Source organism: Lepidochelys kempii, chromosome 2, assembly GCF_965140265.1.
Source record: "Lepidochelys kempii isolate rLepKem1 chromosome 2, rLepKem1.hap2, whole genome shotgun sequence".
Classification (NCBI taxonomy): Eukaryota; Metazoa; Chordata; order Testudines; family Cheloniidae; genus Lepidochelys; species Lepidochelys kempii.
The window spans coordinates 79,292,447-79,318,724 of record NC_133257.1 but is presented as its reverse complement, the minus strand read 5'-3'; the positions used below and the strand labels follow the sequence as shown (position 1 = coordinate 79,318,724).

The 26,278-nt window shown below is 38.6% G+C and overlaps 1 protein-coding gene across 2 annotated transcripts in view; it reads right to left on the bottom strand.

The window, feature by feature from the left end:
• The window catches only part of CDH2 (cadherin 2), a 175,030-nt gene that overhangs the window by 22,819 nt on the left and 125,933 nt on the right, over nt 1-26,278 (bottom strand). The window contains exons 5-14 of one of the 2 annotated variants that reach the window (XM_073331332.1): nt 25,300-25,455; nt 23,164-23,308; nt 21,250-21,422; nt 15,457-15,594; nt 14,500-14,685; nt 12,543-12,799; nt 10,758-10,900; nt 8,727-8,960; nt 8,124-8,357; nt 4,231-4,382 (exon numbers count right to left, since the gene is read on the bottom strand). In XM_073331332.1, the coding sequence (XP_073187433.1) occupies nt 4,231-4,382; nt 8,124-8,357; nt 8,727-8,960; nt 10,758-10,900; nt 12,543-12,799; nt 14,500-14,685; nt 15,457-15,594; nt 21,250-21,422; nt 23,164-23,308; nt 25,300-25,455 (1,818 nt within the window). The remainder of the gene's footprint in view (nt 1-4,230; nt 4,383-8,123; nt 8,358-8,726; nt 8,961-10,757; nt 10,901-12,542; nt 12,800-14,499; nt 14,686-15,456; nt 15,595-21,249; nt 21,423-23,163; nt 23,309-25,299; nt 25,456-26,278) is intronic. The other variant, XM_073331333.1, reaches the window with a different exon arrangement.

Genomic DNA, 26,278 nt, shown 5'->3' with positions numbered 1-26,278 from the left:
AGCTGTTAAGATCTAGGTAACTAGGAAGAGATTACTTAAAATTTCCTTAAGTGCATTTTCTTTTGGTATTTTAAAGAGCAGAGTAGAAAGAGTCAAAGGCTGACTGGATAAACTCAGAAGGCTACTCAAATATCAAGCATATTTCACGACTTAAGTGCTAGAACAAGTCTGTTCTTCTAATTATCAGGAATTATAAATAAGCTTAATCATTCTGTAACATGACAAATACTTTATGTGCAATTTAGAAATTAGATCCATTCCTGCACAAGTCCATTCTGTTTTTATTTTTAATGTTCTGATTATCACCTCTAAAATAAATACTACTAAGTATAGTAATGCTAGTGAATGATTTCTCTCTCTCTCTCTCTCTCATACACAAAATAATTCTTATAATCAAAATGATGACACACATCTGAGCTGTAGGCTTTCTAGATAGTTTTTGAATAAGAGTGTCTCCTGTAGAGAACTAAGATCTTAAGGGAAAATATACTCAGAAAAATCTTAACATTGACTTAGAAACTCTTGGAATGAAGAGGGTTGTAGGCAAGACAAAAATATAAGTCTAAAACAATAGGTCCAAATCCTGCAACACATATGATGAGTAGCACTTACTCACCTGAGCAGTCCTACTGACTTCAACGGGACCAACTGCATAAATGCTATTCAACAGGAGTAAGGATTGCACAATTGGTCCCAGAGTTAACAGGGGATTTGAGTATCAACTTAACTTACTAAAGAAAAATTGTTATATAACCTAATACAATGAGAAAAGAAGGGAATGGTTCAATGTTATTTGGTCAACATTTACTTTGATATCCAAGTCAAACACCCCAGTGGCTTCATGTAAACCACATCAGTATCCTGATTTATATTTTAAAATGAATTACTATATATATCAACTGTGTTGCACCATGTGCTAGGTGCATTAACACTGAGTCAGTATAAGGTTTGGATATTTAGAGCTGACTGTAGTGGTTACAAATTGAGTGCACATCATTCCAAGGGAGAGCATCATAGTGCCAGTCATTTGTCTATTACACCTATCACATTTACTAACTATGGCAACCTCAAAGTCATGTAATCTGTTGATAATCAGTGCTGTGATGGGCGACTACAGAACTTGTCTAAAGCCTAAACTAGATATGCAAATGTCAGGCGATAAGTATGGGATAATATTCAGATTGCAACGATTTTCTTTCCCTATAAAAATGTTGGGCTAGATCCTTAGCTTTTGAAGTCAACAGAACTATGCCAATTTACACCAGCTGACAATCTCGCTTGTTGTCTTGTACTCCATTGACCGTATTAACAAACACTGGAAAATAAACAACTCCATCCCCTCCCCCCCACACCCTGCGAGTCAACAGCTGTCTTCAGTACTTAGGGGACTCTTTCTACCCATCTTAAATGGAACATCACCTCTTTATGCCGGGAAGTCTCTCTTGCTAATCTAAATTTATTTGCCTATGATATAGTGGTGATATTGTCTGACATCAGAAGGATGTATCTGTTGATGTGAGGCCATGGTAACCTTCACACTCATCTCTAGCCTTCTGCTTACCACAGGATAAATCAGCGCTGAAGGGATAGAAATCATGCCCCTCGCCAGTGCTGGGACACAGGGAAGAAGTGCAATACAAGCAGAGTTTGTAATACAGGCTATGGCTGCCTCTCTTTTAAAAACCAGAATGATGAAATATTGCCACAGAACCATCACTATTATGTACAAAATCTAAAACTGAAAATAACATGATGCTGCCCTCAATGCTAATCTGAAAGAGATTACTATTAACTAGAGAAAGAACCAATGTTTGGTTTGTATTCAAATACTGCCAGTCACATCCCATCCCATCAAATACCATTCTAAAAATCTCAAACATCAAATAGCATAAGGTATTCATTCACGTGACTTGTGAATGAGAGCAGTAACTGGATACAACATCCAAAGGCAGCCAGTCATGCCATTGGTTATTGAAAACTCCATTTTGATTCCTTGTAGGAAGACCATAAGAGAGAAGATGACATACGTCTTTCATGAATTTTGCAATAGCAGCTCAGGAAAAAAAAAAAGACTGCATGACTGGTAAGAAAAGAACATCTCACAGTAATTCAATTTCAGATTGTACTACAACAACTATTTAATGAATTAATTGACATTTCTATGGCACTGCTCACCATATCTGAGCACTAAGACGAACCACATGTAATTCAAGGGCCCCAAGATACGCGAGGGAAAAATAACAAAATGTCACACACATTATTAACTAGCTGTTCAAAAAAGTATACAGCTTAAACAATTTTTAAATGACTGGGACGAAAAAATAAATAAAGTGTTAAAAAGCCATTGGTTGGGGAAATATCTGTTGCTGTTAAAATATGCAGTGCTTTCATTGAGCTGTGACAGAAGCTTTGAACATGGCACCTTATTCTGCTGTGGAAGACAAGGTTTTGTTTGATTCCTCAGTGTTCTGGAGTCATATTATTGCTTTCCACCTAAGTTTTTTGCTCAGTCAATCCTGACATTTTTAGCCTAATGTTAATATTGATAAAAAGCATTCTCTCCGTCCTTCATTGCTCGCTTGTGGATGTGGGGTAACAATACAATTTTTCCTTGGTTTAATTTCACACTGGATTGACCTTGATCGTACTAAAAGGGCTGCAGTTTTCTCTAGGAGGCCTTATTTTGAAAAGAGACTAGAACTGCAATTTCAATTGCTATTCTGAAAGTGCTGGAAATATAGACGCTACCAGAAGAAATCTCTCATATGTCATTTATGGCAAAGGCACATACATAAGAAAGGGCTAATGGCTAACGTCTATTGTTTAGAATGTTGTATAGGTAAGTCTACATCTGCAATACCTTGCTATGCCCAGTGCCTGTGGCAGATATGACTGCTACTTGCAGGGAACTTGTTAGGCCATTTCAAACATGCATTTCAGATATCTAAATTTTGCATTATACTGTACAAAAAGAGAACTATGAATGCCTATTACCCAGTTAAACTCAGATGGAACTCTAGTTTTTACATGGTAAAATGTCTTATTGGATCCCTTCCTTTCCCCGCTCCCCTGAAAAATAACACCTCAGTAGTTGAGTGTACATTTTGGTTAAGAATCTAACACTACTCAATGGAACTTTGCAGTGACAGGGCTTTGTGTACTGAGCCCCATGAGGTACTAATTAGAACACTGGTTCTCAACAATAACCCCAAGGTTTATCTTCAGGAGGTGTCCATGGAGTCATGGCCAAAAGTCCTCAATTTTATAAAAATACCCCTCAGCCTTCTTGTTTGCAGCTGTGCACCTTGACTCAGTGGGAGACAAGGATATTCTCCCTCTCTTCCCAGCTGTTATCATTTGCAGCTCCTTCTTCTACCACGTGTTCAGTACTCAGCACCGGTAAGAAAGCTCCATTTATGGAGGGTATGCAGTTTTTGTTCACGGTGGCTGCCTGCAGTACGTGATCTCACACTGCTTGGCTGACTCTACCCCATCGTTAAAAACAGCACATTCACCAGAGATATGTCTACCTGTCCCAGCATTCTGGTATTCCAATGATGGTGCTTCCAAAGGTGGAGGAGAGGATGGATGCATATAGTGCCAACTTGTAAACATATCATAGGGCAGCATTCTCCTTTGGGCATGGAACACCCATCATCCTCTTCCTTGATACTCAATTGAAATGTAAAGGGTTTCTAATCTGCTGTTCCAGCATTGGCCAATCTCTGATTAGCTAGTATTTACAAAGGACCTTTCATCCACAAGAACCTCAAAGAGTTTTACTGATTATAAAATATTGGAAGCATTCATTTACCACTGAAATACGGTGATGTTCAGAGTGGAATGCATTAGCCATTCTGCATCAGTGACTCTACACAACAGTATTTTAGAGAGGTAGTGAAGAATAACATTTAAAAATTGAAATGAAGGGTATTTTAATTTTCTTTTAAATGTAGTTACCTAAGTTGGAATTTCACCAGAATGCGAAGGGAAGCTTAATACCTATAAGTGGACAAGATACTGGTTTTACATTTCATGCAAAAGGCAGGAGTTGGACACCTATAACACTGATGAGACCTCACTGGAAAACAGTGCCTGCTTTCAGGATTCTGTCTATTACTCAGCATGTGTATAATTCATTGCAAGAACTGGCTATGTTATACAATGTGGTAATGGAAAAGAAGATTTATTACACCTTCAGGTCTAAACCTACATATTAGAAGCACTAACCACATTTCTCACCTGGTCTTCTTCTCCACCACCTTCTTCATCATATTTCAGAATGTTGTCTCTTACGTCATCTTCTGGATCAATCAACAGCTGTTTGGCCTGACGCTCCTTATCACGGCGTTTCATCCATACTACAAACATCAAAACTAGAACTAGATTGGAAAGGGGGAAGACCAGAAACAAAAACATTACTACTCTCTACATTATACTATATTTACACCTTATGAAAATTCATATTAAATCACCCCTTGAATATTAAAGCAGAATTCTACCCCATGACATGGTTTTAAGGAAGAGATTTAACTGAATTATTTTGGTAGCTGAAAAACACCACATCTCACAATCCAGACACTAATTATCCAGGATCTGAGACATATATAATGACCTGACTCTGAGATGCACCCTTCTGGAAGTACCACCAAAGAAAAGGGGGCAAAATTAGTTTTAAGTCAGAGGTTGATTTAAACCTAGGAGCTAGTCTACTTTATGGTGGCTTTGAGTGGCCACAGGTGGGTCACTTCAACAGCCCAGAATAGCCAGAGATCAGAGTGCTCTGGCCAGACTTCACTTCCCTTCAACCCACCTCCTTCCCTTTGCCAGAACACCTCTCCTCTTGGGGCTGTGTGGGATGAGGGCAGTGTGTAAGTGATCAACCAGCCCTACGTGACCTGGGGAAGTTCCCTATGCATGTGGTATTTGCTGGAAGATGATTTAAGCCATCTTTTTGGCCCCTCTTTGCTAGCTGAATTAGTATAGTAAAAGGGATGCAGCAGAGCCCAGAAATAGGATTTCCGTATTATATTAATTATCGTACAAAGAAACTGTGTTAAAAGACTATTGTTAAGACTGCAAAGTTAAGCACTCAAAAGTTGGGATGTTTCAGAAAACAAAGGAACTTTGACTTTTCTATTCTTATTTGTAAGGGCAATTTGCGTAGTTTTGTTTTCTGAAGTTGAGAATTGTTCTCTCAAAATTAAAAAAAAATAGTTTATGTAAAATCATGTGACAAAGATGGCTGTACACTGCTGATGACTCGTGGGCTGAAGTCCTAGGTATCCTCTCAAAGTGTTGGATGATCTCTGGTCTCTCTCAAGGAGGCAATTCACTACTGAAGGATCAGTGGAAATGTTCTGAAACAGACTATATTTATTTTACATAAAAAACACCATAAGAGTTAAATTCAGCTCTCAGCTATGTTAGTCTATCTCCAAATTATTTCCTCTCACTTCAGTGGAGTTACTCTGATGTAACACAGTTCAGAACTTAGGACATAAAACAGTATCTCCCTGTGGGCCCCAGTGCTTTTGTGTTTTTTGTATAGGTAGACTCAGTTGTGCCTTTAAGGCACAGCCCTGCATTGGGGGCATTACAGAGTTGCATGACTCCAGGAACAGTGCTAGGAAGTATTCCGTCTGAATGAGGAAGAATTCCTCCCAGAGCCTTTGTGTGTACCGCAAGTGCAACCACTGTTTGCTAACTCCAGCACAAGGTGGAGCTTACTATACTGCCCCCAACTGCATGGCTGCCCAACTCTAATAATATTAGTTGGACTTCACATAATGCTTTTCATCTATAGATCTCAAAGAACTTTTACAAAGATGGGGAAACTAACGAACAGGTTAAGTGATTTCCCCAAGATCAGCGGGACCCAGCGAGTAAGAGAACCTAAGTCACCTGACTCCCAATCCTGTACCCTAGCCACTAGACCAAGCCGCTTCCCTGTGATTTGGAAATTAATAATTCATTGTTGTACAGTCTTTTAGATTTCTTATTGTGACACTGGTGTTTCAGTTCAGAAGTATTTAACAGAATGTTAGTTCTAGTTTGGGTGATATTCTCTGTAACATCTGCATTTCTCATCAAAATGAACACCTTAAACTCAAAGAGAAAAGGAGGACTTGTGGCACCTTAGAGACTAACAAATTTATTTGAGCATAAACTTTCATGAGCTACAGCTCACTGAATGCATCCGATGAAGTGAGCTGTCACTCCCGAAAGCTTTTGCTCAAATAAATTGTTAGTCTCTAAGGTGCCACAAGTACTCCTTTTCTTTTTGCGAATACAGACTAACACGGCTGCTACTCTGAAACCTTAAACTCAGAAATGCTTAGACCTAGCTCCAATTAAGCAATGACTTGAACACCAATCGCTCATTCCAACAATACAGGGTCACAAACCTGTCGCATAGCCAAGTCTGCAAAGTAGGATGCACACTGCGGGCAAGAATGATTTAGACTGAATTTTGCAATGAGATGAGAGAATCTCTCTCAGAGAGAAACTGAGCTCTGAAGTTGTATATTATTAATTTATACAGTGCCACAACAGTGCATGGCACATCATATGAAGAGTTACAGTCTTTGACTTTGATCCAGAAGTCTAAGCCATGTGAATGCATGGTGCAGGGTCCACCTGAACAGATCAGTTTGCGTGAATGAGGCCTAAGTTTAGGCTTGGGTTTAGAGGTAAAAAAAAAGAGTGACTGGAAAAGAAAGCTGTGTTTTTTTGTTTCAATCTTGACAATCCTCAAACTTTAGTTATTTTGTTAGTTTATAAGCTAAAGTTGTTTAAAAAGTAGTATAAAGAGGTAATTCTTGTAGCAGGAGCTGGGTGACTTCGTTCCTAGTACAGAATGCACATTTCAAATTAGAACTAAAAAAGCATCCTGGTGGCAAGAAATCTCAATTCATCTGCCACGTAACCGCCTGAAGAACATTTGTAACTGATTTGGTAATTATGATAGCACTTCACTAAATCAATGGCTAACATTTTAAGAATGGCTCAGTAACATGGAAACATGTTTAATGTATCGTCTCTGTGCACAGCTTGCTTTTCCTGGACAAACTGCTACTGTGCAAGTCTTTGCCAGGCATGGAAAGTTTATTCTTCTTTAGGACTCCACTCCATCATTCTGTATATTTTGAATTGGTGCGCTGAGTACTCTTAACAGGTGAATCCCTTTCTTGTGTTTCCACTGCAATCAGAGATAAGCTAAACATATATATAAGAGAGCTACAGTATCTAATTTTACTACACTGGACAGACAGTCATGGCGTTTAGTCATTTCCCTCATCAAATGCACTAGACACAAAACAGAATACCACTTTGGGCTTTATGCAGCGCTTAGACAAACACATACCTCTGCTCTTGCGTGACTAGCTGCTTGTCAGGCCTTGTAGAAGGGACTGTGATGTACCATCTTCCCAAATCATAAATTTCTTTACTTAATTCCATTGGGTTTGAGATAACAAAGCCAAATTGTGCCTTACAGGCACTGACCCCTGTTGGGGATGGTGTGCAGTCACATCTGCAACAGCCTGGGGGAAAGACTGGGTGTCTGAGGGCCATGGCCTCGCCTCTTCTCCAGCCTCATGAGGCAATGTGTGCCCTGCAATGTGCCTGGAGGGAGGAATCTCTGCACTCCTATGAGCACAGAGTGTGTTAAGCACAAAAGGGAAGCTCCTTAACCCCCAATCTTGAAGTGCCCGCACAAGGGCCAGCTGCCATCTGGCTCTCATATTCCTAATATTGTAATAGTAATTATCACCAGAAAATCTTAACATTGCATCAAAACTATAAAGTTGAATACGGGCAATTCTTTAGGAGGCAAGATTTTTGTCTGGTCCTGCTCATGGCAGAGAGATCTATTCTAGGAATTACTTTGGGGAAGTTCTACGGCCTGCATTATACAGGAAGTCAGACCGGATGATCACAACGGTCCCTTCTGGCCTTGGAATATATGTATTAGCACTTGGATGGCTGAGGGGTAGGTATACTATTACCATACATGTAAAAATCTTTTTGAAAAAACCTCATGTTACCTGTTTAGGTTTGCTCTTGTGAAATACTATGAGAAGAGCTTAAAGAACTAATTTTCGAAAGACCCATGTACTTACTGAGCAAGATGATGATACAGAGCAGAATTGCAATGATGGCACCTGTGCCCAGTCCTGCACCAACAATCCGATCTACATCAGTACAGTCTCCGTTTATGTCACACTGACAAACCTTCACCTTCAGAATAGATGTGCTGGACTTGGGAGGATTTCCAGAATCAGTGATTATTATAGGAACATCATAGATACCAGCCTCAAGGAATCTGATCCTTAACGAAAGTTGGGCATGATCACCTATATGAGAAAATACATTAGGAGTAAAAATAAAATTTACTGCTTATGTGGATGTTAAACAATGATGGAAAATTTACAGGTTTCTGAACTCTATATTAACCTTTTGTTACTGGATGTACTGGATGCCACATAAGGTGCCACAGACTTATTAGTGTGAACGTTAGTTTCTAAATCTAACTTTTAAAATATCTTTCTCTCATTCTCAAGGGAGCTCACTTTAATGGCATTTGATAACATTTCCTTCACATTAATCTAAACAATCCAGGCATCTAGGGAAGTACCCATTGCCAGACAAAATGAAACAAAACAAAATGCAGTCAGTAGTTCATTTAAAAACATTAAAGTTTCCGTTGTGTAAATTAATTTTACCACTAATACGAATGACGGTCCAATTCCTCTTAATACTAGGAGGAGTTTCTGGCAGTTCAAAGGCAAATGGTCCTGCATTCGGATCAATATCACGGTCTGTTGCTGTGATGTTAGTTGCATTGGGCTGTAGTGTTTCACAGGTTGTAGCCTCTTGAGGATGTACTTGGGGTGCATTATCATTAATGTCAAGCAAATATATCTGAAGAGTGCCAGTCCCACTCATAGGAGGAATTCCTTAAAGAAACAAAAATTGGTATCTTGATTCTGCTTCCCATTAGAAACCTATTCACAATATTTCATGCAAGCATATTTCAGCTACCCATGTACGTGTGTTCAGTTACAATGTAAACTGAAATTTGATTTGAAAGGATAATTAAAACACCGACAACAACAAAACATGCTTCTTCTACCTCTACATTACTCAAAATGTACCAAACTGTTTTATAATGTTTTATGTCAGAATGTCACCTAATAATAAACCTTACACGTGCTTTTGAAATAACTGCGAACAGTTCGAGCTAGACTGAGACGGGGCCTGCCCAAGAACTGCTTGAGCCAGCATTGATAGCAGTGTCAGTGTTCCCTGAGGATAAGAGTAGAGCCAATTGAACAGGACTGAAATAGATGTGTACCCTCTGCATTCTCTGAAAGCATAAAGCAGGGGCTGCTTTGGCCTGTCATCAAAGCAAATGCCTCCGGGAGGTCATGTTGGGGCAGTGCACTTCCACATACCTCTATTTTAGGGCTCTGGATTTATAAACAAAATCTGGTGCCTGGCCTCGAGGCTGCAAACCTGAACATGAGTAGTTTCCCTGTCTTCACAGGGAATGGTCTTTGAAGGCATAAGTGTCTGCAGGATTAGGGCCTTAGTTGGTGAATACAGGAACAAAGGAATTGCCGTACTGGACCAGAACAGTAGTTCATCCAGTCCATTAAGCTATCTCCAACAGTGGCCAACACCAGATGCTTCAGAGAAAGAGGCGAACAACCGTTCAGTAGGCAGATCTGAGATCATCCCACCCTCAAGACCTCTCCACCTAACCCCCAAATTAGATTGACTTAAGCCCCTAAGCATGAGGATTTACATCCCTTCCAAAACTCATTTTTTTTAGTATTTACTTTTCTAACTCTGGATATTCTTATCTATATAGAGTCTAATATTTCTTTAAATCTTGTTAAATTCTACCTACAATGACAACCCATGGTAACAAGTTCCATAGTATAATTACCCATTGTGTGAAACTTGCCACTTTTCAATTTCATTAAATGCCCCTCTGTGCTGATGTTATGAAATAAGGAAAACAGAACTTTCTGATCTACCTTCCCTATATTTTTTACTGTTTTAAATACTTTTATGATGTCACCTCTCAGTCATCTCTTTACATTTTCTCTTCATATGAGATTTTTTTCCACATACTGAATTTATACGCCTAAATCTGCAAAATCTGTTTTGGAGATGAGATGACTAGTAAGTAACACAGTATCCCAGATGAGGGCATATAATTGATTAATGGAACTGTAATATTTCCCATATTAGACCCCATATCCCATTCCTTGTGCATCCTAAAATGTTGTTTGCTTCTTTAACTGCAGTTTAACATATTAACATAGAGGAGAGGTCTTCACTGGGGAATCCACAATGATGGCCTGGCCTTTTCCCTAAGATATTGCAGTTAGTTTAGAACTAGAAGGATATAGTGCGCTTTTTCATTCCAACATGCATTACTTTGCATTTTTAACACTGAATTTCATCTGCTATTGTGTTGCCCATTCACCAAGCTTGATTAGAGCCTCCTGCAGTTCCTCACAGCCTTTGCTGGACTTGACTGTCCTAAATAATTTTGTTGCATTTACAAAATTTGCAACCTCACAGGTTAACCCATTTTCCAGATATTTGATCAATATATTAACTCCAATCTTAGTACCTTCTGCCATGGTGAAAACTGATTTATTCTTCCTTTTTTCTTTCTGTGCTAGTACGATATAATGTCAATTAAAACTTTCTGAATATATATAAATGTGAATACATACCACTGTCAGAGGCAAGGAAAGTCGCATTATACATGTTATTTTCCACATATTGTGACTCTCTGTCCAAAACTGCAATTGTAGTTATCTGTCCACTAACTGGGTCAATTTTTAGCCAGTTTGCAGGATCTGAAAGCTTTGAGTACCTGCATATTTGACGATAAGAAATGTAATTTATCTTCCAATAAACTTTTTAAAAATGAAACATAACTATATTTCAACTCATATTCTGAAAACGCATATATCTGGTACTGTAACACTATTTTATGAGGTTCAGTTTATTAGCTTGCCTTCTTGAGTTTTTTTGGATACACGTACTGTTTTAATAAAGAAAGTTTTTAAAAGCCTTTCTATGTAAGTAAGCTGTTATATAACTCTATTTTACATAAGTTATATACAACTGTCTGAAAAGTGAACATACATGTCATAAATTAGTAAAATGCACAATTTTCTTAAGTTGCATATGACTTATTCACCACAAGAATGCAGATTTCACATTCAACCATGATTAAAGTATTTTAATAAGAACTCCTACTTGATTTTCAGCATGAGAGCCATTTATGCGGCCTTCTCAATTCTGTTAACCATGTGTGTGTACATGTACACAGAGAGGGAGGAGATGATGGACATATTCTGATTTGACAGAAGTGACCCTATTATCTTAGGCTCTTTTTAGTTTTTAATCCCAGTTGATGACAATAAATCATTGGTTTTCTATGGATGCCTTGGTGTATCCAACTAGTTTTACTGTACTCTCCGATTCTGATCTGAAGGAATAGGGTCATTCAAAACCACCCTTCCTTATAAGAAGTTGTCATTGTATCAATTATTAGTTTAAATAAATTACAAACTATCTTAGCTCATGTGATATTTAAAATAAAAACAACAGTACTAGGCTACAAAATTATAGACCTATATATCATTTTTATGGCCCAAAATGAGCAAATATCAGCAATAATAGCTAATTAACTAGGGCTATGTCTACATTCAAAATGCTACAGTGGCATAGCTGCTTATTTCTCCAGTCACTCTAGTAAGTCCACCTCCCCAAGAGGCAGTAGTTAGTTGATGGAAGGATTCTTGTGTTGACCTAGCTCTACAGGAAACTTAGGTCGTCTTAACTACATCGCTTAGAGGTGTGGATTTTTCACATTCTGAGCAACATAGTTGGGTCGATACAATTTTCTAGTGTAGAGCAGCCCTAAATAATACAAAAAGCGCAAAATTATATGACGTATAAACGTAAAATCTTTCATTTTACAAGGAAAGAACAAATTAAAGATTCTTTTGCCTGCATGAATTCCACAGTTGCTGGGGATGGGACAATGAATCCTGATCTGATGCAGGGCAGCCATAAAGTTGAGCCACAGCAATCATAGCCTACGACCCTGATCAGCAAGATACATTAGCATGAGCATAAACTTAAGCCTCACTCAATCCACTGGGACAGCCCATATGCTTAAAGTTCTGTATGTGTTTAGTACCTTGATGAATTTGTGTCCTATGAGCAGAAGAAGATGCCATAGTTTGCTGTACCTGCAGATCTGTGCTAGATACAGACTTATTTGCAACACCATTCCCACAGCCCACCCATAATTCCCATCTGGGGTGCTATAGTAAACCGAGAAATCGTACATGGGCTCTTCACTTCATGGCCAGCCCCAAAGAGAAATACAGCATTCTGTATTCTGTTTCAAGCCTTCAGAGCCTGTGCAGAGGGCAGGGGGATTAGGCCCAGTTTTGAGATTACTAGCATGGGATAAAATAGGAACGTGCTTTACACCATACCTTAGAGCAGTTTGCTGCATGTAGCGATCTGGGTCCTGAGCGGTGAAAGTAGTTAACATTTTACCAGCAAGAAGCCCTTCCTCTTGCCGTATAAGCTTAGGGTTTGGGACAAAATATGGACTCTCATTCACGTCAATGACGGTAATGGATACAGTTGCTGTTGATTGAGGAGGATGCTGAATTCCCTTGGCCAAAGGCACTTGATTTTCCGCAGCTACAGTAAGTACAAACATCCTATTGGTCTCAAAGTCAATTGGCTGGCAAAAACAAAAGGGGGAAAATATTAGCAGTTGTTCATAGTCGTGACTGGTATGCAAACAAAAAATTACTTTAAAAAGTTCTTCTGTTTTTATAATGCTTATATTGAGCTAGATGAACACAGAGCCTAAACAAAAGAGAACTATGGCAAAACCAGTACCTATAAAGTTTCTATATGTTTTTCTGGAATACAGAATTCTGCAGCACTTCAGGACAATTTCTGCAGCAGCTCTTCTAGTGCCAAGGGCAGCTAGGAACATCCATAGGCAAAGGGATTTAAGGGGCAATGATAGCAAATCTGTCCCCGGCTTAGTGGATTCAGCCACTCCTTGTACCCCAAGAAGCATGTTGCTTTTTCACTGTGGCTGGTGATCTCCTGCCAACTTCTGTCCCCTCAAGAGTCCTTGAGCCAAATTAGTCCTCATCAGTGCTTACAACTTTTCTGGGGGGTTTCCTCAGAATGTCATTTATTTATCTCAATGTACTTTTTGCTTCTCTTCTGTCAGTTTAAAGAAATAATTTAGTTTGAAGTATTTCAAGCAGATTATGCCCTTGGGAATTTCATTTGATTCTCTTTATACTGGTTGGATCTGAGTATCATTTTGTTTGCTCTTTCAGAGGTTTCAAGTTTCTAACTGTCAATAGATTTGAAATGGACTTATATGTGCCTAAATACAAGGCACACAGGCAGTCAAGTGTGTCTTGTCAGCAGAATCAAACATAACAGGTATCTCTCAAGAAACGCCAATTATGGGACTTATGGAGGAAAAAAACCCCAAGCATGCAATGTAGCCTAGATTGCTTTATAAAGCCACAGATTCCCCCGCTAGCCCCCCTCCCCCACAAGGTACTGAAAGGATAAATAAATAAATAATAATTCCACCATATCCCAGACTGTAATACAGGCATTTCAAGCCTGAGTGCTGGATTTCGTATCCTGCCACCCACTTGAGTGGATGGATCCAAAAATGAACCAGATAAACTAAGAGTCCGGACATTTATCAGACAGTTGAGAGGAAAGGGGACTACTTCTTGACAGATTCAAATTGTAGTACTGCCTTTTTATCATAACTTAGAAAACAAGTCATCCCTTCAGTCCAGGACTTTTTTGGCTGGTGAATGAAGATGAAGAACCTGCTCCATACAAGGCTTTTGAATGAGGTTTTAAAAATAGCATCATCCTTTAGAAGCCTGTTGAAGTGTAGCCTCCTACCATCACTAACACCACTTTCCTTCCCCTCTGATATCATCCTGATTGGCTATTTATTTAATAGAAACATTCTGGCATCATACTTGTGGGGAAAGGCATTCCTAGGCCTGGAAGACCAATGCTGACCAAAAGGTAGAAAGCAGTTTGCTTACTACTCCAACAGACAGCCGTTAATGCTAGTTCTGATCCACTGATAGGCAAATGGCTTTTTCACAGGCTAATTTTTATTTCTGGCAAATAAAGGTTTTCTAATCTGCCATTTAAAAACTAGCTAACCTGATTTTCAGAACTGGTATTTTAGATTGTTCATGATAATGTAAGTAGGAGGACCATTCAAAAGGTGAACAAGTTACTTTCAGAACAAGCACATTAATTTTAATTTCAAATCTCACACTGGCCTCAGGATTAAACAGCAGGGAGATATTTATTCTCAGTGCTTTCCCACTTATCTGTCTCTGCATAATTCAATGAGTTGTAGGAATCACTTACCTTCACAACAGTTACCAACCCATCATTACTATTTGGATCAGTCAGAATAGTAAATCGACCTGTAGGATCTCCACCAGTCATTCGGTACATTGCGTTCCAGGCAGGAGTGTGTGGCTGATCCTTATCAGTTACAGTTAGATTAGCTACTATGACATCCACTCTATTTTCAGGTACCTCGCCATAGAACTACAACAAAAAAGCATATATTTTTACATATTTTACATTCTGTTTGCCAGAAGTTCGGAATGGGCATCAGGGAATGGATCACTTGATGAATACCTATTTTGTTCATTCCCTCTGGGGCATCTGGCATTGGCCACTGCCAGAACACAGGATCCTGGGTTAGATGGACCTTTGGTCTGACCCAGTATGGCCGTTCTTATGTTCTTATATATCAGTGTATAATAGCCCCATGAAATACCCATCAGAGCACAGAAACTGGTATTCATCTTAGTTCAATTGTACACTAAGAGGCAGAGCCTCAGCTGGTGTCAATTGTCCTCAATGGAGCTATGAAAATTTATACCACCTGAGGATTGAAAACTTATGAGGATTCCTGATGTCTTGCTTTAAAGTCAATTTAATCAAAATTCTCTGCGATCCATTTATTTGAAAGAAAAAAAAATCTGACAAATACTTTAATAAAAGGAGACCACCACCTAGCAGTCTACCATTATCAAACAGTAATGTGAGCTAGCAAACTAAAACCTATCTGAAACCACCTAGAAAACGAGAGGGTTGATTCCTTAGCTAAATTCTGTGTTTTGGATTAAGTATGGTAGTCCTAAGGGACAGATTCTCCTCTCAGTTAAATCATTGCAACACAGCAAGCTATTAGATAAGTAACAAATATTTTCAATTCATATTATATATATATATATATATAAAAATGTGAAAAATTCCTTAATAATGGTCATAAACATTCATACCCTTCCTTTACTTCTGTACTGTACTTACAGTCATAGCAGTGAACTCTGGAGGATTGTCATTGACATCTGTCACTGTGATGACAGCAGTTGCTGTGTTTGAAAGACCATATGTTGGGTTTCCTTCCATGTCCGTAGCTTGAATTATTAATGTATACTGCTGTACTTTCTAAAACACAAAAATGACACCAACATAAGTTATAGACAAAAACAACATTCCAGTAGGACAGCAGGTGTTCCATAAATTGTGCTTTATTACGCAAAGAGCCTATCATACTGTTTATTCCAGTTAACATCAGTTGAAATGACTGAAGCAAAGTTTACATCACCAGAAGTACAGCAGTGATTTGCATCTAAATATATTAGACTGCCTGCATTTTTCATGCATCACTTGCGATTGGGGAGGCTTGCATGATATGCTCTTACTATGGATAATGAAAGAACTTTATACAAGTTACTGTTATTACCACAGAGGTGGAATTTTGACCAATCTTTTTGTTTCGTTTTTAAATGGAAAAAAAGTATAGTAGTTCTACCTAAATAAGTAGTAAATCCAAAAGGGTTTTACGAAATCTGAGCCAGGGAGTATTTCTGGCCAAATGACTACAACCGCCAAGGCTTTATTGTAGCGAAGCCTAAGTATTAGAATGTAGCTGCAACTTCTTGATATCACTATGGAAACTGGAGCTGTCAAGGCTAACAGAAACTAGTAAAGTGACTGGAACACCCTCTCCCCTCCATCCCTGATTATTTCCATAAATGTTAAACATTCCAAACAAGATAGTCCCTTCCTTCTCCCAATTTTCCAGTGCCAGTTGCTTTATGTATTGTTAAAAACAGCACACAGTACAGAGAATCTGTATTCTTAAATCATTGCTGGAAGTATGCCAGGTCTTTCTGAGGCTCAGTGTTAGGTCTATGAAAAAGAATTGCCTGACAGATTAGATCTCAAAACCAGCTAGATCTTACTACAATATTTATAAGATTTTTAAAAAATAATTATGAAGATTTTCTGTACATTTCTGTTGTGAAATGTAAATAAAGTTTTGGGGTTTTTTTACACTTCGTTTACCAATTAAACTTCAGCTTTAGCACTCCCTAGCTTGGTGGGATGATACTATGAAATTCAGTTCTTCCTCCAGCAGAATTCTGGCAATGACATGAGCATTTGTTATTACTTTAAAATGTTACTTTCATGCATGGTTTATTGAGACAGCTAAAGAAATTTTTTTCTGTCAAAATAAGGATACTTAAAGAAAAGCTCAGTTTTTTTATTTCCTATGAAACCACATCCTCTCCCCCACACATTCTGATTGCTTGTAAATTGGAGGTATGCAACTGATTATTTCACAAGATAAGTTACAAGACAGAAATCTTTGATTTAACCCCTCCCCCCAAAATAATTACTTTTAAGAAAACTAACATGGGTCCATTCAGTGAAAATTTCTCATTTGCTTTCAAATCTTGGATTGATATTATCATATACATATTGGCCTAAGTTTTTAAAAGCGTGTACACTTATAAATGTATGCACACGACTTTCACATGCAAAAGATCCAGGGTCCAAAATTCACGAAACCATCCCTATTTAGGGAAGCACAAAAGTGCATGTTTAAGTCCCTTAAGCATGTACTTCCATCCTTTTCTGTACTGGAATCTGGACAGTGGGGGCAAGTCATTCTTTATAAAACAATATTGTTTATATATAAAACTCATCGTGCTTCAAGAAAAAAAATCCTCTTAAGGGTTTGTTCATGACACATAAACAAGGCACGTAGTGATGAAAGAATCAAAGGAATACATTTGTTACATTTATGTTATGGAACAACTGTGCACTGCTTATTGTAAAACAATAAAGGTAACAAAAATATCAGGCCAAATCCTGGGCCCAGATTCTTCTGTGGCAGAAAGATAGCAGGAGCTCTGTGACCCCTCTTGGCTCTGAAGTCACAAGTCCTGAAGCGCTAGAGAATTCTGCTAGGATTACATGGCTACCCAAGTCTTCCTTTTCCCCAGAATCATCATCTTATTTATTTTTGACGTGCACCCCACATATCAAGCAAACATATGGTCCCACCCCAATGAGCGTGCTATCTAAATATTCTGTGTAGTCTGACCCTCATGTATGAAAGATGAACTACTTGGAATGAGATTGTTGGGAGGCGTTGGGCATGCACAATAAAGGAACAGCCCAGCATGCTTCAGCCTCTATAGGAACTTCACAGCAACACTCCTGAAAATGAACTGTCAGGTAGGGAGAGAAGACAGTCCCACTGGGTGAAATCTTTGCACTCCCACCCCAGGCAGGCGGTAAGAGAAAAGAGCACTCCACCTAGCTAACCTCAGTTGCAAGGCAAGAATAATTGGTTATGTCTAAACAACAGTGGCACAGCTCTGGTGTGACAGCAGTGCTGCTATAGTGCAAACAGTTCTCACACTGGGGTTTTTCCAGTAACGTAGATAATCCACCTCTCCGAGAGGCAGTAGTTAACTTTCACCTGGGAAGTGAGTGTGGGTTCCCTCATTTCTCCTTTTACACACCAGGCCCAACATTCCATACCATGAGTCAGCTGGTTAGTCAGCTTGATATTCAGCTGGTTCACCAAGCTACCTAGAGCTAACGTGCCCCTTACTACTCTGTAAACAGGGCTAAAGGATCTGGCCCATATAGTTTTAGATTTTTGCAAAGAACAGGTATATGTCCAATGTTCTACCCAAGCCAGGGTAGACATGAAATGATAAAACATTATCCAGGTGCAGCCTAGCACCTTCAGGATGCTCACTGGCAGCTTCTGTAACAGTGAAGTATGCACTTCCCCAATCCGGGTTAGAGCATCTGGCTAGTGAATGAGTACGGGGCTGAGGGATGTGCTGGCCGCTGCTTCCTGCAGCCCCCATTGGCCTGGGACGGCGAACCGCGGCCAGTGGAAGCTGCGATTGGCCAAACCTGCAGATGCTGCAGGTAAACAAACTGGCCTGGCCTGCTAGCGGCTTTCCCTGACAGGCCGCATGCCAAAGGTCACCAATCCCTGCTCTATATCCTCTCCACTCCAGGGCAGTTGTTTTAGAGCAGCCACAATTTGCTCCTAAATTTCCAAATGTGCATACCATTGGCTCCCATCAGCTGGAAATATACTGATGTTCTTTTAGTCTGTTATGGATTAAAAATGCCTTTATCTTATTTTTGTCTAGTTTAGTATTTTAAATGAATATTTCTCAGGCACTTTCATACAACAACCTTTAACAAAGATGTCAAAAGATGACATGTTTTTCCAACATCTTTTACAAACAATTATTCACTAGGACATCAGTAAAGCAATCAGTGAGTAGAATTAATGGCAAACTACTGGGATGGAAGGCCTCTTTGACTGTTAGTTTGAGGGTCTACAGGGAAGTCCTGATGTGGCAGCTGATTTCTTCTGTGGTAAATCTGGTACTGCTAGTTGCTATGTAGCAGAAGACATATCTCATTTATACAGACTGTAAGTCCTTCTGAAAGTACACATGTCAAAGAAGATACCAGGGTTCCAAAACTGGAGATAGATGAAAACCCAAACCTTTCTTTTAGTTTAAAGGGGCAACACCAAGTGAATTTAAGTGACTTTTCCAACACCACATGGAGGAATTATTGTTAGAACCAGAATTAGAAGAATTCAGAAGTTCTTGGATACCAGTCCTGGGCTCAGAACAACTGACTAAGAATACCATTCCCCCTATTCATTATTAATCCTGATGTACTCATTTTAATTATGCTTTCAAAATGTAAAAGTAGTAATATTTTTTCCATTTATTTTGCTAAAAAAGTTTAGATCAGATAACATTTATTAATTCAGAGGTGGGCAAACTACGGCCCGCGGGCCACATCCGGCCCACGGGACCATCCTGCCCAGCCCTTGAGCTCCTGAACAGGGAGGCTAGCCCCCAGCTCCTCCCCTGCAGCCTCAGCTTGCTGTGCCACCAGTGCTCTGGGCGGCAGGCCTACGAGGTCCTGCTGGGCAGCGTGGCTCTGCCGGGGTGTAGTGTATTAAATTGCTCCCCGTAGGAATGTGCTACTTACGGAGCACCAGGACTGGCAGCTGTAAGTAGTACACCGTAAGTAGCACATTCCTACAGGAAACAATTTAATACACTACACCCCAGCCCTCCATACAGTTTCAGAACCCCGATGTGGCCCTCAGGCCCAAAAGTTTGGTCACCCCTATACTATATGATGACATTAGCAATCCTCAACGAATCATCCATCAATATGACTGCCAGAAGATTTATCCTACATGTCACTAGTGCGGTCCACAGATCGAAGGAAGGTTAGATCCTGATCTCAAGCCAGAAGAATGGCTCTATTTCCCAACCCCCACTTCTCCGGAGGAGCTGTGCAGGAGGAGGATGGTGCTCTTTCCTGAGGAACTACTGCTACCCCTGAGTCATAGCTAGCTCTGGGTGTCCTTGTCAGCACTGTTCTGCCACAGCATTCACTCTGTGTGATTTTTAATTCAACAAATGCAAGCTGGCAAGCGTGTCTGTGAAGGGTGAGCAATTATATCACGGTTGTGTAAATTAATTAACACTAAAATACAGGTCACAGGACAGTTCACAAAAAGTTTTGCGTTATGTGCAAAGAAATGTAAAATGAACTGTGTTAAATAAATATATATTAAATAATGTTAAAGAAGTAAATATATATTTTATAAGAAAGTGCAAAAGGGAACTTTTATGCTTTCTGTATGTATCTTATTGATACAACTTTCAAAGGCTGTAAAAAAATAATCAGAAAGTCAGTTTTTGTCTCATTGACAGTGGATTCTTGGTCTGTGTAGATGACAGGGCAAACAATGACTAATTTATCAGCCAGGCCCTAATCCCCCTAGCAAGACAGACTAGGAAAAATAGATAATGACTGGACAGAACTAGCCAACCACTCCAAGGCTACAAGAAGCAGATAAGTAATAAGACAACTGTTGTAAAAAATAATGAATACATAAAAGCAATGGTTTAAAAAATAAAATAAAATAAAAAATACAGCATGGATTAGAGTTGTAGCAGAATAAAGTAAAAACGTATTGGAAAATATATTTAGAATGGAATGTTTATAAATGAGACAAAGTATAAAAATGTGTGTTTAACAGAGGCGGGGTGTGTGTGTGTGAGAGAGTGAGTGACTGAGTGAGTGAAGCAACACAGGACATACACCAGATTGGACCAGCATGGATTTAATAAAGACAGAAAGAGCCTACCTGTGCCCAAAGACTGGGTAATTCATCACAACACTATCCTGCTCATCTGCTTTACTTATGTTTTATGCTTAATTAAGGTGGTAAAATATTGTCCTAAAATTTTCTTATTAAACCTTTAAACTAGTTAAGCTCAGTAAATGGTGTGGACAGTGCTTTTTTATCCAACATACAGTAAGGATGTTTGCTGGAAACTGAAGGATGAGTCTGTTTCTAGACTGAAGTAACCTCCAGGCCATCTCATCCTCTCCCCCCAACCATACCCACGGCAAGACCCCCACCTTCCTTCCTCCTTCTCTCCAAGACTCCTTCCACTTTCTGAGCTAACTCCAGTGAATGTGAGTGAGACCAGATGTTTTACATTCTATGCAAAACGAAGCTCGAAAATATCCTTTACCCCTAGGATATTTGCCAAAATCCAAGTTTTCAAATCTTGGGGCTGGCCAGCTCTAAGGGAGTACTGGTTAGGTAGTGCTGTGCAAGGGGAAAAAAATTACATTTGAAAAAAATGTGTAAATTACCTACAAGCTATTTTACATATGCACAAAAATGGACAGCATTTAAAACACAACCTATAAAATTCAGGCCCGCCTTACCTCTCTATCAAGTCCAGCTGCCACTGTGATAATGTCACCAGTCTCATTGTTGATTGTAAACATGTTCGGTGAGGGGGTGCTTGGGGCCTGTGACAAGATTCTGTATCTCAGCATCCCATTCAGTGCATTGGGATCATCGGCATCAATAGCAGTAACAGTCATCACATAGGTTCCTAACAGCACAATACATAATTAGTGTTAAATAAACAGTTTACTTGAATTACACAAGGTCACTTACAAGCACAAAAATTGGTCAAAACATTTACTTCTTTTGATAAACATTACACATTCTTTCTCTTACCCAAAGGAAACTGAGTAGGCCTGAGTCCCAGGATTAATGAAGCAATTAAGATACATAACAGAAGATAACACTGGTGTTTATAAAGTATCAAACTTGCTTATTACTGAAAAAGCTCCACAGGCAATCAAACCCTGCAATTCTGCCATAAACACATTTAATTAACAATGAAGCTTCTAAAGTTTAAATAGCAGGCTCAATCGCTGGGCCACATGAAACATCTGATAATCAAAACATGGCTAATTTTAAAATGTGCCGCATGTGTTAATTGTGTATGCAAATCAACGCAAAAATCAAAACAAGGGCTTTTCTACATACTATTTCTTTCCCTTTGCAATCCTGACTGTTTAAGATCATGTTGGTTCTTGGCACTTGAACTTGGCATAATATGTCTTGAGAGAAACTGAAGGGACATGTCAGTTGTCCCAAAAATTCCTTGTTGCACTGCTAAGAAAATGGCTTCTGACACAAAATTTGCATCTAGATGTAAATCTGAACTTATTCCAACTTTGAGGGTGGTTCAGATACATAATTTTAGTTCTGGGGAAAGTCCTAAATTGTACAGTTTGATTCCAAATCCAAACTTCCCCAGAATTACTGAGATTCATATCCAGGTCTATATATAGGCTCCAATCCTGCAATTAATGGCCTAGATTGGACTGTTGCACTTGTGCACTGTCAACTGCATGACTGCATCTGTATATAGATACAGATGCTAATTTTAGGCTCTCATTTTTGGTCAGTCTTGGCCTAAATAAATTGCATCATACAGATCACATAATCTATTATGTAATACATACTATATTAGGTGTATTTATTTTATATATAACACAGAGAATGGGCTTAAAATATATATATATAATTATATAGACTCTCCAAGGATACTACATGGCATTTCCTTTCTATCAAGGAAGCTATTGTAAAACTTTTGTTTTTAAAATGTTGACATTGTCTTTTCTAGACATTGGATCACTTGTTTCTTGCTTCATTTGAAAAGGACGGTCAAGTAGGCTGCTAGAGTGCAACACATACAAATCTTCAGAATGTACAAATACCCCAAACTGCCACAGGATAAGCACAGGAAAATGTGTTCCACAACCATATAAGGTATCATCACTGTAAAACTGTTCAACTTCTTTTAGTTTTCATTTTTAATCCCCTAGTGTTCTTTTTGTTCAAAACTAGTCAGGGGAGAGAGATATTTTATAGGAAGAGGTGTATTAAAAGGTCACTAATCAGTTGTCGAGCAACAAGCTAATCTTCAAAGTTACAAAACAGCTGTTTGGCCTCCCTTATTTTTCAGGTAAAGCCAATCTTTAATGGGTGCTGCCATAATATAAATATGTGGGTGCTGTCCAAAAAAAGTAGTCCTTCCTTATTTTCCTTCTCTCAGCATTGTCCCTTACTCATTCCCTAACATGTGTAATGAAGTCTTTCTTTTAAATTAATTTTTAACTTGCAAAAATGTAAATTAAAAATCAAGAGTAGTGGCAATATAGTATCCTGAAATTTTTGTTGATTACTTCTTTCAAAAACGTTATGACTTCTAAAAGTATATTTCTCCAAAATTAAAAAACACACATCTATTTTCACACAGAAAACCTGCTATATTTTACCTGGCTTTGATCCTTCAGGGACTGTCCCATTCCAGACTTGGTGTAAGAACTCAGGCCTATTGTCATTCATATCAATAACATTAATGACAATGTCAATTGGATTCTCCACCTGGTTTCCATTTACATCCACTGCATGCGCTCTCAGCTGCAAAAGCCATTGGGAATTATGTGAGTTTGCAAGACATATGAACATACATGGACATTAGCACAGAGGAGAGGAAATTTTACAATAACCATTTTAGCCAGATCTATTTCAGTATCTTTTATTGCTCCCCTATCTTGATGACTTCAATTTTCAGTTTATTGAGGGAGCCTTTGTAGACTGAGTTCAATGGGTATAACATAAGTGTAACTCAGGGCAAAACTGAGCCCTTTCTTTATATTTAAGGACGGACACTGATTTTTTTGTTTTTTCCTTCTATTTTTGAAGGCCTTTTTTCTTCTGGAAATTTCTTGGGTTGAGAAAGAAAAAAAATCTGAATAGTTCACCCAGAGGGGACAGATTTCTGTGGGGAAGGTTTAAACTCCCCACGGCCTAATTTACAGACTCCAAATTACTTTTGGAATAATAATACTACCTAATGTTATATAGGCTTTTGTACTTCTTAACCCTGATTGCCAGTGGAAAGTCTCCAGGATCACCTAATCCTGCACTATTAGAAAATTTTTGTTGGTAATCCATCTGGAACGAATATTGCTTCGTTTCTGTAAAGTTTGAAATGGTATTATGGAAACTGTATTGTAAGAATATTTCAAAGGAAAGGTAGGACTTGAGATAATATTCTTAATTTAAAGCCTAAAAAAGAAAAAGATGAATTGTGTATATCTATTTTATTTTATTTTGCTGGCAGGGTATGGCAAAAATTGTTTTCACTGAACAACTGAAAATTCAAGAGTCTAAAGTTTATGCCTAAATTTTCCAAAGTGATATTTGGGTGCACCTACTTGAGACACCTTAAAGAAGCTGATATAGACAGTGTTATGTCGGACATAGATACCACCTCTCACAGAGACAGGAGTTATTAATCCCACAGGAGAGCTCTCTCCTGTCGGCTTAGAGTGTCCCCACCATAAGCATTACAGCAGCATAGCTGCCTTGGTGCATCTGTGCTGCTGTAAATGTTGTAGTGTAGATGTATCCTAAATTTGAAACCTGGGAGGTAAAAACCTGTCAATGTAGCTCAGAAGTAGTTTTGACACATAGTTATAGGAGGCAGGGGGTGAGATTAATCTACCATGTTCTGGACATGGTTTTAGGGGTTGTTCGAAAATTCCTTAGTCGCTAATACTTAAACTGGAACTGAAAGGGAAAGAGCTAAAACTAATTGTTTCGGTTAATCCAAATTCTTGGTAAAATCCCATGAATTCGAGAGCTGCTGCACCCTAGCATGGTCAAACTCCATCTGTGAATAGCAACTGCTAAATCCTATGTACAGAAAACAGGATTAACACTTGCTCCTCAGATGGGCCAACAAATTGTGCACTAAAACTATGCTACTCTGGAAATTATCTCCAGGAACTGTCTCTCTTCCCTATGGTTTCAAGTGAGGGCCGTTTCATGTCAAACCTTGGTTTCCTGCTTTGCAACCAAATATTTTTTTTCTACTAGTGCTGCAGAATATTTGGTTTACTTTGCAATTTTTCTAGAGCAAAGAACATAGCTTTCATAAACAGAGAGACCTAATTTACAATTATAATTCCCTTAAAATGCTTAGATTTGCCCTGAGAATGAAACCTGGTAGTTTTTCTTCCCACCCATTTCTCAAATTTTAGCTGCTGAAATTCCAGTACAATTATGCCCAAGTTAGGGTGTTATATTAAAAATAAACTTCTGTCAAACAAACAATATGGTGGAATTTGTAATCAATGGTATAAATCAGAAAAATAAACTACAGCATTCACATTTCAGCCTTCTTTAATTATCTAAATATACTAACTCACATTTGTTAAGCTGTTTCAACATGCTAGGACTTCCCTGTATTATGTAATAATAAGTAGAATAAATATTAATTCCAATCCAGTATAAACTCTTTAATTCACATCTTGTAGAAAACTGTGCCAGATGCAGAAATCAAATTTGAAGCAGATGTTTATCTTTGATTTGATCATCTGGTTTATGGTAAATTAAAATCTTACATGAAATGAAGCTATCTGCTCCCGATCTAAAGGTTTCGTCACTGACAGTTGACCTGAGATGGGATTGATGATGAAGATTCCAGTTGGAGGTTGGTCAGCTCCTGGTCCAGTAACACTGTACCTCAGTGAAAGACTTTTATCACGATCAGACCTAATCTAAGTGTCAAGAAGATGAGGTTTTTGTTAGTTAAACAGAACAAGAAATTGGAACTGAGAGTGAAGAACAGTAGATTGGCATTCATTTTAATATTAATAATATTAAATATATTAATATATTTAGGCTGAAATTATATTTACAAGAAAACAATGGCAGAGGCATGAACACTAATACAATGTTCGGGCTTTTCAATATTATAATACATTGTCAGAAAATCAGTCACTGAATTTTTCAGAAAAAATGTCATGTAAAGTGACCCTTCTTATAAATCTCTACTTTTTCCACAATAGGATGAATTATATTACTAAAAATAATTAAATACTTTTATCCTTAAATTTACTGCTTAGCTCCTAAAACAGTACACAAGATTTGTGAACATTACAATATACTGTAAGACAGTCTCTTTCATTTACCTTTCAAGACCCGTGTCAGCATTCTGCATTTCTTTTATAATACTTGTAGTATTGCAACCATTTAGGTGCTTGTGATTGCATGGTTACTGCAGGGGAAATACTGAACTTTGAACTGAGTTCTTGGCTAACAAATAAAGTAGAAATTGATTTTATAGTATGTTCACTGGTAGCCTTTGCTATACCTTGAAGAAAGTCACTTGCAAGTGCATAGACAGGGTAGAGCCATGTTCACATCTGTTACCCTGTCCACACACACCCCTCCCCCCCACCTTTTGGTAAATTGACTGTGCAGGCCACACTAATGGAACACCTGCCCCCAGCCTCTTGTGCAGGAATGCCTGGTAACAGACACCTACTTGCTGTGCATTCTTGCACAGCAGGCACTGTGTAACCTCAATCAGCCATGTCC